We start from the raw sequence: 15,457 nt of genomic DNA, 5'->3' as shown, positions 1-15,457 counted from the left end.
ATAGTGAATATCTAGTTTAATATAGATTGCTACATCTGTTTTATTTCTTTTCACATCTGGGTCTATAACTGGTGGGTAATAATACCCATCTATTTGAGGGAGTTTATATTTTGGGACAGTTAAGGACTGTAGGGCTAGAATATCTGGTTGTCTGACACTTAAGAACTGTGTGAGGTAATTAAGGGTGGTATTTATACTTCTGCAGTTCCATTGTAAAATGCTTAAGTTCCTTTTTAGTTTTGGAGAATGTGGATGTTGTGCTGCTCTACTCGTTGAGTTAGCCATGGGGAAAACAAATAACAGAAGAATCACAAGAGACATGTATGTCTGTGTTTTCACTTGAAACATATCCATTATAAATTTTGCATTGCCTTGCCAAGGCCAATTATTTCAGTCTCTGTAAGATCTCTGACACCTAGTGTGGTGAGTGTGAGGAGAGCGGGGCTTGGTTGTTTAAGAGTCACATTCTTGCCGGTTAGGTTTTTGTATACCTTGGACATGCATTCCAGGAGGTAACCGGGGTTTTGTTTGAACTGGGCATCGACAATTACAGTCATTATTTGCCCCAGAAAACAATGCAGCCCCTGGTCTTCTCTTTCAGGACTTGCCGGTCTAGTGCGGATTTTTTCCATAGCAAGAGTGGCCAGTTCCAGCTCTGCTTGGTTTCTTTTCATTTTGTCCTGTTCAATGGCCAGGGAGATTTGCTGGCCAATGCTGGCTTCAATTTTTGTCATCACCTTCTGTGCAATTTCATCTTCTTGCTTTTGAGCTAGTTTGTGTTTTGCGGCTGTAAGGCGCGCCTTTTGTTTTATGAGTTCTGCTTTGTCTTTGGTGATTTTCTTGTGGAGAGCCTGCGGCTGTTTGTCAGGTAGAGCCTGTGTTTGTTTGGTGGTAACAGTGGATTTATATGAAAGGCGACGTCTAGGAGCTGGTCGTGGATGAGAATCCTGTTTGTTCACTGCTTCCCCTAGTGATTTGGGGTTTGCAATGGATGCAAATGTGGGTTTGAGGGACTCTTCTCTTCTGTAAAAGTCATCATGTACCATAGGAAGGTCAGTTTCGGCATGCTTGGCCATCAGTTTAGTTTCATTTTCTGTGTGAAGTTCGTTTTTGGCTCTTCTCAAAGCTTCTGAGAAAGGGATGTAAGAGCATGCCTTGATTTTGTTTGCCCGTTGTCTGAGTTTGTACTCGGGGCACCCTAGGTATGCAGCCGAGTGATCCCCGAGACAGTTAATGCAGTGTTTGGGGTTAGTACAAGAGCTGACAGGGTGGCCGTCCTTAGACCCACATCTGGGACAGACGTGGGCTTTGGATCGGCACTGGTCTTTCGAATGCCCGAACCGGTTGCACTTGACACAGCGCCTCACAGGAGCCACAAAAGGAGTGACGCGGAACTCCTGGTTCTCGAGGCGGACTGTGTCAGGCAACACGGCCGTCAGGAAGGTCAGCCTTACTGCCGATGAAGAGGAGCCATCCTTGTTGGTAAGGCGCCGGGCAACCTTTACCAACCTAGCCTGACCCCCATCAGATGTGACGGTGACGAACTCCATGTGTACCATGTCTTCGTTGGTGTGTGACCGATCAACACCTTTGATCACTCCTTCTGTGGTTGGGACGTGTGATTTAGTGTGTGTGTGTGTGTGTGTGTGTGTGTGTGTGTGTGTGTGTGTGTGTGTGTGTGTGTGTGTGTGGTTTTGTGAGTAAGTGTGTGTGTGCATGTGTGTGTGTGTGCGAGGGTGTTAGCTGATGTTTGTTAATCGGTGTGTATGAATGAGTGCGCGCACGCGCGCAAGTGCTTGAATGTGTGCGTGTGTGTATGTGTGTGTGCATAAGCGCGTTCGTGCGCGCGTGTGTGCGAGTACGTGTTGATGCGTTTGGGTGGGTACAAGACGTTTTCTGTGTAGGCTTAGATGTAAATAGATAAGCACACTTAACATAAGCATAGCTTTTTTTATGGTCCCAAGCTTATTCGTTGTATTATATGTCACCCTCTCTGGTCTAAATAAAATCATGTTTAAACCAGATGACAACAATTTAGGTACATAAAGCAAAAACCAGGCAAAGGATGGAAGGAACACAATTCAAACTTTCAGTGAAATGATCAACAGTCTGTGATGGACCAAAGATAGACTTTTATCAAGAATGAATCCAAATGCAACAGTGATGGTAAAAATGATGGTAAAAACAACAACAAAAAAACAAAAACAGAACAACATTAGAAACAACAAAAATAACAGCAACGTATACGACTTAGTCCATTGTCTAAAATATTGATTGAAAAGAAAACCACAAAAGAACATACCAATGGCGAGGTTCAAATATCACAGCTAGAGGAAAACGTGTGAGCGGACGGATTGTTACTTCAATATGGATTTATAAAAACAACAAAATCTAAAAGCAATTGTTAGAAAGTAAAACCAATATTGAAAGAGATGGTACTCAAGCAAAAGCTTGAAAAGTTAGAGTCTAAATGATCACAGGAAAACTGTTGGTAGAAATTCATAACACAGAGACTCATTTTGGACTGTATCATTACATAATCATTACATTGCAATAGGCGAGGGTTTGACCCCCCCACCCTCCACACCCCACCCCCTGTTCGGCATGGGGGTTATTTCCCACAGTCAACTTTGTGCAGACTCTCATCGGTGTCCGAACATCCCCGTGTGCACGCATGCGCACGATAAAGATCCCAAGGTTAAAGCAAAAGACTCATGGCTTAGAAAGCATGACTACACGCATGCAAACAAAAAGGAAAATCATGGGTAGCGCAATCCTGTCGCTGCACGCTATCCCCAGGAATAATAACCAGAATTTTCTTGAATTCCACAAGGACAATAACAACAAAGGTTAAATAATAATAATACTGTAAACAAGAATTCACACAGTTCGCGATGAATCCACGAAGTCTTCCAGTCTACGAGAAAATGGCTTCTACATAATGATATATTGTCTCATTCTAGCCTTCCTGTCTTTCGATTAGTTCCATGAAAAGCCGAAGTTTTCTGTGCACATCCTCATAACTTAAAACTTTGATAACACCAGTTCACTGGTAGTTGACCTGCCGGTCCGAAGAAAAAACAATTGTGGTTTTTTTCTCAATTCATTCATGAACTCGGAGGTGGCTCTGCAACACGGATCAGGAAACAGAGTCATGCTTCCAAAGCTTGCTAGTTTAACTACAAATCATGAAAGCGCAAATGTATACAATTGGTCAAAACTGACGTAGTTTAAATATCTGTCCAATCTTTCTTATGAAGGCAAGACAAGCTCATTCTGAAGAAATATACAATACACAATTGGTCCAAACTGCCGTAGATGAAATGTCTGTCCAATCGTTCTTATGAAGGCAAGACAAGCTCATTCGGAAGAAGTACACAATTGTTCCAAACTGCCGTAGATGAAATGTCTGTCCAATCTTTTTTTTGAAGGCAAGACAAGCTCATTCTGAAGAAATATACAATACACAATTGGTCCAAACTGCCGTAGATGAAATGTCTGTCCAATCGTTCTTATAAAGGCAAGACAACCTCATTCTAAAGAAATACACAATTGGTCCAGACTGGCGTACATTAAAGGTTTTTCCAATCTTTCTTATGAAGGCAAAACAAGATCATTCTGAAACAAAAACCATGTCTAAAGCCTTGTGGTCCCAACAGACGAACACGCACACAGCGTGCTAGTGGTCAAGACTCATGAGGACTGCAGTACCACGCTTGACCCAGTGGTCAGACGACTTCTCCCCTGCCTTGAGGTCAATGGCCACAACAAAGGATGGCCGCCCTGTGACACCTGTACGGTTCGGGTAGTAGTAGCACGGCGCTGTGTAAACACCTGAAAGATGAAAGAAATGCAGTGCTAGTACTAACCTTCACCATGCTTCCTGGGTCGTCGACGACCCAGAGCCTCACAAAAGTGTCTGTATCTCTAAAACTATTGGAAGTTATTGATTGAGACTTCATGTGATCCTCAAACACCATAGACCTTCCTATCGACCACTTTGCAAAAGGATTACCTTTTAAATACCAAATTAAACAATGACGTCATTTGAACTACACAGTCCGAATGTTGTGGGTCGTGGACGACCCATATGGTATTAAAGAAGGCATTTTACGGTGTTTATCCCTATTCGGATGGCGTGGGTTATTCAAAACAGGGGCTGCTTCATTGCTGGAAAGAGAGTGCATAAGAATTGGCGCTTGGAAGTCATGATTTATTTTCCTCTTTTTTTTGTTAAAGGTTATGTCTATCAACAGATCGCAGATTGTGAAAAGGTGTTAAAAGGCGTGTGGATACACTTGGTGATAAAGTGCTCTAAATTATGCTTGAATTTAAGGACCTCGTTTTTTTAAATGTGACCCTCCACCACGAAATGAGTCGCATGTCACCTCGCGCGGTTCTGCGCTAGGTTTAAATAAGTCCGGGGAGTGTCTGATAACAGTGTGAGAGTCACCTTAGTCTTAAAACGGGTTTCACCATTGGATAGAGCATCAAAAACTCTTTAGGAAAATGTAAAAATATGAAAATCATGCAAAGGTGACATGTGACTCATTTCGTGGTGGAGGGTCACAAATAGGCTATGATACGACGAAAGAGAACTGGTAATCTCGTGGTCACAATAAGCGACCATGAATGATCGCACCCGTTGACTTCTTCTCTCTCTAATGCACAGTACATTCCAAAACAATATCTCAGGAAAAATCAGATGGCAAGATCGTGCCCCCATCCCCCAACAACACGAACATGTACACGCGCTCACATACAGTCTTCTCTCTCTCTCTCTCTCTCTCTCTCTCTCTCTCTCTCTCTCTCTCTCTCTCTCTCTCTCTCTCTCTCTCTCTCTCTCTCTCTCTCTCTCATATATACTCCCTCTCTCTCTCTCTGTCCCCTCTCTCTTTCTTAGACACTCGCTCCACACCCCCCGCCCCGCCTCGCCCCCAAATGCTTACCCTTGCTGCTCTTTTTCTTGGCCTCAGTGGGCCTGAACTGGATGGAGGGCATGGGACAGACGAGCTGCATGGGCTCAGCTTCCACCAGCATGGAGCTCTTGGTGTCCCAGCCCGCGCCCTGCAGGTACAGCCCCTTCACGTACACTCCGTCCTGAAATCACACGTGCAACACTTGGTTTAAGCGTGTTTTATTCATTTTCTTTGTTCACACGTTTCAGACAAGAACAATTTATAAAACAATAACAAGCAGACTGCTTATGGACACGTTCTAAAAATGATAAGCAATACACATTCCGTTTACAAAACATGGCGAACAAGTGATAACTTCAACACTTAACTTTCATAATATTTCATTATAATTTTATATAAATGAACATGAACAGAGAGAGAGAGAGTAATGACACTTGGCTGCATGCCCATTAATATGAGAATGCAAAACAAAAATAGGACACATTTGAAGCAAAGAATCGCAGTCATTTACAATGTGAAACAATACACACAATCGCTTCGTAAATGAGTCATGCAGTCTTGCGTTTAATATGTGAAAATCACAAGTTTAAACAAGTCGCGTAAAGCAAAATGTATACCTTTAGTCAATCTTTTAAACTCACAGAAGGATAACGAACTTGACTAAATGTAAACACTGACCTCTGAATCTGAAATCTGAATTCAGTCAAGTACAAACATGTTTAGAGCCTGAGCCAAAATGCGTTCAGTTGTATGGACTACAACTGATATTCAACCATTTACATCTGAACAATAATCACATTTAAGCTTACCGCAGGAGGCCCGGTGATGTTGGAATCATCGACAGTAAGCACACTGAAGTCCCAGGATAATGAATCCACTGATACCTGTAAATATATAGTTGTTAATTGACATTCCCAAAATGATTGCATCGGGCAAACATAAAAAAAATGTGTGGTATGCATAAAGGCGGTTTAACTTAACTTATTCTATTATAGAAACAAGCCTATTTCCATTTAGAATACATTCGTGCACCTCAATTGCACACACTTCACACACGCTCCTTCAGTATTCAAAGCTTATCGCCACATTGTAATGCAAATATTATATAAAAGAAAAGACACACACACAAAAGTTGAAATGAGAGAATGCTACCTCAGCAAAAAAGACAGCAAAAAAAGTAAACATCGTGACATCAAAATGATTATCAAAGAAGCAAAAATGAAAGCAATAATCTTATAATCAACACCCTACAATTAAAACAAAAAAGGCAACAATATTTAAGCCTCCATCCCTGGAACAAATCCAAAAACAAAGAGACTGCCAACGTTCCAAAATTCAGAATCAAAAAACAAGAAAGGTAGGTTGTTGGAACGTTTGTTATTGACAAAACAATACATTCACAGATATTTCGACCCAACGGTCTTTTAAGTGAACAGACAAACATATATTCTGACAAAACTTATCTTGATAGTTCAATTAGTTTACGTCCACTCGTCAGGAAGCCGAGCGAATGAATCTCTCCACCTACCTTTCTTGTGTTTTTTTTTTTTTCCTTCTTTTTGGGCGGTGAGCATATCCTTCTTCATTGGTCTTTTTTATATTTAGTCAAGTTTTGACTAAATATTTTAACATCGAGGGGGAATCGAAACGAGGGTCGTGGTGTATGTGTGTCTGTCTGTCTGTGCGTGTGTGTGTGTGTGTGTGTGTGTGTGTGTGTGTAGAGCGATTCAGACTAAACTACTGGACCGATCTTTATGAAATTTGACATGAGAGTTCCTGGGTATGAAATCCCCGAACGTTTTTTTCATTTTTTTGATAAATGTCTTTGATGACGTCATATCCGGCTTTTCGTGAAAGTTGAGGCGGCACTGTCACGCCCTCATTTTTCAACCAAATTGGTTCAAATTTTGGTCAAGTAATCTTCGACGAAGCCCGGACTTCGGTATTGCATTTCAGCGTGGTGGCTTAAAAATTAATTAATGACTTTGGTCATTAAAAATCTGAAAATTGTAAAAAAAAATCAAAATTTATAAAACGATCCAAATTTACGTTTATCTTATTCTCCATCATTTGCTGATTCCAAAAACATATAAATATGTTATATTCGGATTAAAAACAAGCTCTGAAAATTAAATATATAAAAATTATTATCAAAATTAAATTGTCCAAATCAATTTAAAAACAGTTTCATCTTATTCCTTGTCGGTTCCTGATTCCAAAAACATATAGATATGATATGTTTGGATTAAAAACACGCTCAGAAAGTTAAAACGAAGAGAGGTACAGAAAAGCGTGCTATGCAGCATAGCGTAACCACTACCCCGCTCTTCTTGTCAATTTCACTGCCTATGCCGTGAGCGGTGGACCACGAGTATACGGTCTTGCTGCGTTGCATTGCGTTCAGTTTCATTCTGTGAGTTCGACAGCTACTTGACTAAATATTGTATTTTCGCCTTACGCGACTTGTTTTTTTTTCAATGAAATTTTACTTTTGTTTTCTTTTACATTAAATTACTTTTTAATTCAACAACAATCTAACTACGGACAATGGGGATAAACCTTTTGTAGCGCAAATTCTTGTTGAAATACAATTTCCAATGGAATTTGCGATTTAGTTTTCTTAGCTTTGCTAATGCACATTTTTGCTATCAATAAAACGCTGATTCCTTTTTTTTTCTTTACATTTTTAAATTAACAGCCTAAATAGCTGGTTGGAAAAAAAAAGAAAAAAAATAAAAAAATAAAAAACTTAAATTTACTTCTTTTGCCCTAATCTTTTCACCTCTATCATGGACAAATACCAATAATGGACAATTGTATTAAAATATTTTACAATTACCATTATTCTCAGATTATATGTGTCGCAAATCTAACTCTGAATTAAACATGCACACAATTTCTATTGGTTTCCCGTATTTGAATTTTCCCACACACATTTTTGCCACACTAATAAGTACATTGATATAATTTACTAAATTGTTTGACATACCAGGTGTTTTCATGTACACCTTTCTTGTGTTTTGATTCTCCATCCCTGGGACAAACCATATTTTGGACAACACTAACAACTGGATAACCATGCTGTCCACTCCAAGACTGCAGACATATCTAATTTAAATTGACGGCCGACAAACTTCATCAGGCTGCCACAGTGCAATCCCCCTTTCCGCTTTACGCCAGACACTTGGATCACAAGCAACGATAAATACAGGGACAGACAAATTCGTGCGAGACTGGCAAGACACGTACATTATTTTTGCGAGCCGAGGCCTGCAGCACAGCAGTGAGGAATCCAGTGGGGAAGGTGAAGCCGGACATCCAGAAGATCTTGGGGGGATGGGCAGACTTGGCCCACTTCTCGAACTGTTCCACGCGCTGCACCAGGTCATGTGTCCACGCGGCCAGCGGCTTCATCGAGGGGTACGCCTGTTGGGGAAAAACAGAACAATAATTTCATTTTTATTTTCATTTTTTTCATTTTCATTACCTACAATTCTCCGATCGCTGGACATTCGGGTCGCTTCCTCCCAGTGGAAAGCTAGCAGCTACAGAGTCGCGCTAATGTAGATTCTTTCTCTGTTTGAAGGTGAGACAGTAGCCTACCTTTTTTATGAAAAACATTCGAAAACATTTCTTGTTGCCGTTTTAGAAATTAATTCAATACAAATTTATTTCTCCACAGACAGCAGTCATGCTGCTGAGTTTGGAATGTGTCCAAGAGTGACGTCATTTTCAGCTGACTCATACTTGATAATAAAACCACTTTGAGGCATTAGAATTCAAACCAATTTGGTCGTTTCGAATTTGTGTTGGTCTTGTGGCCTTTTGAATTTGTGCTGGATTGGTTGACCTAATTAGGTCACCCCTTCGTTTCAAAAATACATCCACATATTATATGATAAATCGATTGTTGTACCTATTTTGTAGTGATCTTAGCTTAAACCCAGCATGTGTGTGATTCAGACCTGTTTACACCCAAAGCTTGATAAGAGTAATGGCCAAGTCAAAAACGAGTAATCTGTTAACACAAATAGTAACCCAGTAGTTACAAACGCCGACATTAGCAACACCCCAATAAACATGCCAGAACTGGGCCACTGCTGGCGTTTTGATGGCAATGCCAGTTGCCAGAACTACTGCCATCAAAGGCCCACCTATGGCCCAATGCTGGCATATTACCCGTATGCACATTGGCAAATTGATGGGCCATCACTGGCAAGCCAGCACTTTGCCAGCAAAAACCCATCATTTATTTGCTGGCTTTTTGATGGCTTGCCATCATTTTTCCAGCAATTTGCCAGCAATTTGCCAGCAAAAACCCATCATTTATTTGATGGCTTTTTGATGGCTTGCCATCATTTTGCCATCATTTTGCCAGAATTTTGCCAGCAAAAACCCATCATTTATTTGATGGCTTTTTGATGGCTTGCCATCATTTTGCCATCATTTTGCCAGAATTTTGCCAGCAAAAACCCATCATTTATTTGATGGCTTATTGATGGCTTGCCATCAAAAACCCAGCATTTTGCCAGCATTTCGCCAGCATTTTGCCAGCATTTTGCAGGTTTTTAGTTCCATATAAAAAAAAACTTTTTTCCATATATTTTCCGTTAATGGCCCTTTACCTGCTGAAATTACCGGGCCACAACTGGCCCGGCAAAATGCCATATTTCTGTCTTTACCATTGCCAGCAAAATGCCAATAAGTTGCAGGAAATATACCAATACCACTGATTCGGATAGAATGACGGCTCTATTCATGTACTCGATCTGCACAGTCTTGTTAGCCCATAGATGGTTGTTAGAAGTCTATAAATATGCTTTGTTTTGTCATTTTTTACTGTGAATGTAATAACAATAACAAAACACAGCACATCAATGGACTTTTCAACCCATGCTGGCGGCAAGACGTGCGCAAATAAAGCAAAGGGCAATGCTGTCAAGCTGTACATTAGCAATATGCATATGCGTAATTATCAAATTCATCAGTAAAATGCAATTGAAATGCTAATCACATTTGTCGTGTAACTTATCTGGCAAGTAAAGGCAGTGGTTTTGACAGAATATCGTCATTAACGCAGTTATAGCGGGCACAACAACAATACAGTAATATATATTAAAAACAAAATCAATGTAAAGCTTCCAAACAGCAACGACTCATTACCGAAACATTACAGAAACGTACGCTTTGTTTTCAGTTGCTCACTGTTTTATTTTATTTGTACAGCGTTCTAAATTTCACACTCGAGACATGATGACCAAAGGCAGGAATGTTTCTTGTTCACTTCCCAGTAAACCTCCGTAGGATTGTCTTGATTCTGTCATTTCTCTGTTCGCATCCGCAACGTTGAGATAACGCTTCTTTTCTTTGTCCTGACGTCGTAGCCTACGGTAAGCCATTGAAACTCTCAAGTCCTCCTGCCGTTCACCTCTTGAAACATGAAAGCAAACGAGTTTTGTTGGTTTTAATTCATTATTCCATATCACACACACACACACACACACACACACACACACACACACACACACACACACACACACACACACACACACACACACACACAACCAAACAACCAAACAAACGCAAGCATACACGCAGGCATGCAAGCAAACAGCACACGCACGCACGCACGCGCGCGCGCTCACACACACACACGCGCACACACACACGCGCACACACACACACACACACACACACACATACACACACAGAGGCATTCTCACAGAGAGGACGACTTCTTGTAATCTATCATATTTTCTGAACTGACTAAAATGCCAAGCAGAAGTAAGGGGTCAACAGGAATATGTATTTTGATCTAACCTGCGAAGCTTACGTTGTCTCGGACAGCTCTCTTGCGTTTCTCTCAGGAACTGAGACCCAGGCGAGCTGCATCTTATCCAGTTGGGCAGTCAGACACTTGCACAAATCTTTGTCCTGGAGTGAATAGACACATACTCAATGTCAACATTCACAAGATGCAATTTGTTTGGTTACAAGTAAGCTTATGGTAATGCCTATGGTGCTTTTCTTTTGACAGAGACAAAACAAACTCAATCACACAAAGAAAGGAAAAAGGCACACACACACACACACACACACACACACACACACACACACACACACACACACAACCGCGCGCGCGGGCGCACACACACACACACACAACCGCGCGCGCGGGCGCGCACACACACACACACACACACACACACACACACACGCGCGTGCGCGCGCAGATTCTTTCTTACAGAGAGGACGACTTCTTAAAGTCTATTATATTTTGCGAACTGACTCAAACGTCCAGCAGAAGAAAGTTGAAAAAAAGACCGACAACGGAGGAAAAGAACAAGAAGATACTAGATCTAACGCCGTTGCGACGACCTGCTCACCCACAACTGTTTGTGAAACTCACCACGCTTGCTTCTAGCCGGAGGAGATCGGACGCGTACTGAAATCGAAGAAGGTGCTTTGGAAATTCCTTGAAGTTGAATGCAAAACAAATAACAGGACATCTGCAGAACCACCGCGGGCCGGATTTAGTTGACAATGCGTCATCATCACGAGTGACGTCAAGATATTTCGACATTTGTTTGTACATTACGTCACTCCAAGTGAGAAAGTCATACCGCTGTGCTGTCGCAGATCTTCTTGCCAGCAATTATCCAGCATTGGCCCACTGCTGGCGTGCCAGCAAAAACCCACCTATAATTGCCAGCAATTCGCCACCTATGGCCCAATGCTGGCAAACAAGCACTGGGCCACCAATGGCGTGCCAACAGTGGGCCAATTAAGGCATTTTACTGGCCGACAATATTACTGGAATGCCAGAGATGGGCCAGTGATGGCAAGCCATAACTGGGCCTTTGTTGGCAAACCATAATTGGCCCAGTGTTGGTTTTTTTATGGCCAGCTTTACCAAACTTGCCAGCAAAAAGCCAGCAGTGGCCCAGTTCTGGCATGTTTATTGGGACAAACCTAATTTTAAGCACAAAATCGTAGTCTGGTCTCAAATGGAGTATTTTTATCCCGATTTCCTAAAACATAGTAATAAATTACTCCAAAATAGTAAGGGTAAACAGGTCTGCTGATTCAAAATACCTTCTCCCATGCCGGTGGCACCCGACCGTCATAGATACAGGTAAAGATGTTCTCCAGCTCCAAGGTCATGACAACCAGACCCTGGATCCCTTTCTCCAGATCCGTCAGAGACACTCGGATCTCATCCAGCAGGAGGTTGTATCGCTGGATCTGCAATGAGGTTATAACGATGCAGTGTATTAGGTGTAGGCATAGGTGTAACAGCTGAGTCTACCAGAAGGATATTGGAATGCATTTTGCTTATGAGAATACAAAATTTATTTTTCATTTATTTATTTACGAGGATTTATATTGTGCACGTATCTCACCACACAAGGCGACTCAAGGCGCATGTCTACCTATTAATAGGAAAATTAACTGCTTTAACACACACACACACACACACACACACACACACACACACACACACACACACACACACTACTCGCCACAATCCTACCTCTTGCAACAGCACAACGTTTAGAGGTGATGGGTCGTTGGATAGTATTTTGGCTGTACCTTCGTAGTCCATGTTCTCCGGAATCTGCCTGAAGATGTTGGCTGCCAGGTCAAGCACCTGCAACAGTGTAATATAATATACAGTGAAAACCTGGAACACTGCAAATAAACCGATGTAGCTATGAGGCAACAAGGACCTTGGCCACTCAGAATGAACTGGATTAGCAAGGAGGTAGCTAGAAATACTAACACTATGCAAAAGGTGAGTTGGAAATGTGGCAGTGAGAATTGTTGTCATTTTAAAAAGACGTGTTGCTGTTCACTCTCCTTCCACCCACCATCAGAACAAGAGAGACGACAGTTTGAAATGACAGCTGGGGCACACTCTGAGGCTGTTATGGCCTACAGCAACTAACCATTAATTGCCCTTTTCAACCAATCAGTCTATCAATTCTTGCAACACTGCAATCAATCAATGGCTCAATCGGTGTGTGTTTTTATTCGATCAATGAGAAATCAATCTACGTTTTAATCAATCCACCAATCATTCATTTACACGATCACTCACTCACCCACACTCACTCTCACACACACACACACACACACACACACACACACACACACACACACACACACACACACACACACACACACACCCACTCACTCACTCACTCACTCACTCATGTTCTCTCTCACTCACTCACTCACTTAAACATACACACACACCCAAACACTCAGTCATTCACCCCCTCAATCACACACTCACCCCCTCTCTCTAACCAATCTCTTTCTATCCACCAACCTTGTCCTCTCTACTCTCGCCAGCAACAGACGACACCTGAGGCTGCAAGGACAGCAGAGTGCTGAACATCATGCGTGTCTCCTGTATCAGCGAGGTGATGTCCGCATTGGGGTGCTGACCGAACGCCTCGGGGTGGTCAGTATTGGGCAGCATGCTCACGTACTCCTTGTACGACGCCAGTTGACCGTCACGCGGCACGTAGTACGTTGGGAGGGAGGAGACTCTGTAGAACGAAATACTTCAGTAATCAGTAATGGGTCGTATAATCCTGAGGGAGGGCGGACAAAATGAGGAACACAGCAAATATGAATGATTTGTATAGTCTAGGGACGTAGAACACCATTTAGATCACATGATTGTAGCTAAGGTATGTGTCTGTTCCCGTAACAGAATGCTAATTTGTCACATGCAGAGGGGAGAAGGACAGATGAGAGAGGGAAAGGGAGACACAGAGAAGATGGAGAGAGAGGAGATGGAGAGAGAGGAGATGGAGAGAGAGGAGATGGCGAGAGAGGAGATGGAGAGAGGAGATGGAGAGAGAGGAGATGGAGAGAGAGGAGATGGAGAGAGAGGAGATGGAGAGAGAGGAGATGGAGAGAGAGGAGATGGAGAGAGAGGAGATGGAGAGAGAGAGAAGGAGAATGTTTTCTGACAACCAAACAAAAGATTAAAAATAACATACAATATCAAGAAAAAACACTGCAGCCAACAGGAGACAAAACCGAGAGAAGAACCTCACAAAAGTGAATTCATGCAGTTAAGTGGAATGAAACAGAGAGAGAATATTCTTTTCACAGTTCATTTCAGTCAAAAGTTAGACAGAAAGACAATAAGACAGCTAGATACAGCGCGAACAACTCACTTGTAAAAGTTCTGGGTTAGAACGTTGTCTGTGAACAAGTCGTTGATGTAGGTCATCAGAAGGCGTCGATCCCAGTCATCAGTCACGTGACCACCGTAGTTGATGCCAGCGATCAGGTACTTGAGCGCGTCCCACGGCGTTTCGTCGTAGATGTCCAGATACAGGCTCAGCAGGTTTTCTGACACCTACGACAAGAACAAGAACAAACATTGTATTGTCTGTCTTTACAAAACATTTTTTTTTCTTTAGGTCTGTTCTTTCTTTCTTTCTTTCTTTATTTGGTGTTTAACGTCGTTTTCAACCGTTCAAGGTTATATCGCGACGGTCTTTAGGTTTGTCTCACAATTACAAAACGATATTGTGCAAAAACATAAATGTATAACGATTAAACATTAGATCAGATATTGTGTATCGTATTTCAATACAGTAAAATATATAATTTACAAACGAGGAAAGGAATCATAGTCATTACATCATTGTGAGCGAAATTATCGTTCAGTGATTGGTGTTTTTCTGATGAACACAATGCAGGTACTTTCTTCATCGGGTTTCATGATTTTGATAGTAATTTTGCACGAAAATAATTATATTCACTGACTTGTTCTGTTTGTTTGTAAAAATCAACTAAAACATAAATATGTTGAAGGTGTATCTGTGTGCATGTCTGTACGCGTGCACAATAATTCAAAAGTATACTTGAGACACGAGTATGCTGCCAGACTGTGTTCTTTGCAGTGATACAAAAATCAGATTTAAATATCCCAAAGACTGGTACATAACTGTCCCATAAAAACCCCCAGCTATAACCGCATGCTCATGGCTTTTGAGCAAAGGGATTGTTTTAAGCTGTTCGACACTTTCTACACACCAAAGCTAGATAGCAATTCTAATCAACAACGCTCATAGGCAACATAGAGTATGATAAAGTCAAACTCTGCATACAGAGGTCAGGTAAGATCGAAGCGTCTTTTGAACGAATATTGGCAGGGTGACTAAACAAAGTATAGCACACATACCTCAAAGTCAGAGTCATTGAACTCGTAGGCAATGTTCCATCCCAGCATGAGGAACTTCCTCCTCTCCAGCAGCACAGAGTGGAAGAAGCAGAGACAGAAGAGCAGCGTGCGGTAACTCTCCTGCTTGTGGCAGCGTGAGAACTGCTGCTCCGTCACCAGGTTGTACAGACGCTTCATGTTGGCTTTTAGGCCCTGGAAAAGGAACAAAATACAGTTAAGATTCTTCTTCTTCTTCTTCTTGTCGTTCGCTGTTAGATCGTCAGTCCGGACTGCAGGGCGAAACGTGCTGTCCTCTCCAAGTCCTCTCTGGGGCCGTACAGCTTCT

At 41.9% G+C, this 15,457-nt stretch overlaps 1 protein-coding gene and 1 long non-coding RNA gene across 3 annotated transcripts in view; both read right to left on the bottom strand.

Annotated features, from left to right (window-relative positions):
- Positions 1–2,202: 2,202 nt before the first annotated feature.
- Positions 2,203–15,457, bottom strand: part of LOC138964781 (dynein axonemal heavy chain 2-like) — an 81,094-nt gene continuing 67,839 nt past the window's right edge. For both annotated transcript variants that reach the window (XM_070336824.1, XM_070336823.1), the window contains 9 exons: positions 15,133–15,324; positions 14,117–14,301; positions 13,255–13,477; positions 12,454–12,570; positions 12,015–12,164; positions 8,169–8,345; positions 5,729–5,803; positions 4,950–5,100; positions 2,203–3,834 (listed from right to left, as the gene is read on the bottom strand). In XM_070336824.1, coding sequence (XP_070192925.1) covers positions 3,680–3,834; positions 4,950–5,100; positions 5,729–5,803; positions 8,169–8,345; positions 12,015–12,164; positions 12,454–12,570; positions 13,255–13,477; positions 14,117–14,301; positions 15,133–15,324 — 1,425 coding nt within the window. In that variant the 3' untranslated portion in view covers positions 2,203–3,679. The remainder of the gene's footprint in view (positions 3,835–4,949; positions 5,101–5,728; positions 5,804–8,168; positions 8,346–12,014; positions 12,165–12,453; positions 12,571–13,254; positions 13,478–14,116; positions 14,302–15,132; positions 15,325–15,457) is intronic.
- Positions 9,523–11,893, bottom strand: LOC138963579 (uncharacterized). The gene is made up of 2 exons (XR_011454871.1): positions 10,740–11,893; positions 9,523–10,349 (listed from the first exon to the last, which is right to left on the bottom strand). It is a non-coding gene; the product is annotated as an uncharacterized lncRNA (long non-coding RNA).

The sequence above is a fragment of the Littorina saxatilis genome, linkage group LG4 (genome assembly GCF_037325665.1).
Source record: "Littorina saxatilis isolate snail1 linkage group LG4, US_GU_Lsax_2.0, whole genome shotgun sequence".
Taxonomy (NCBI): domain Eukaryota; kingdom Metazoa; phylum Mollusca; class Gastropoda; order Littorinimorpha; family Littorinidae; genus Littorina; species Littorina saxatilis.
The sequence above is the reverse complement of the archived record's forward strand: the minus strand, read 5'-3'. Positions and strand labels throughout refer to the sequence as shown.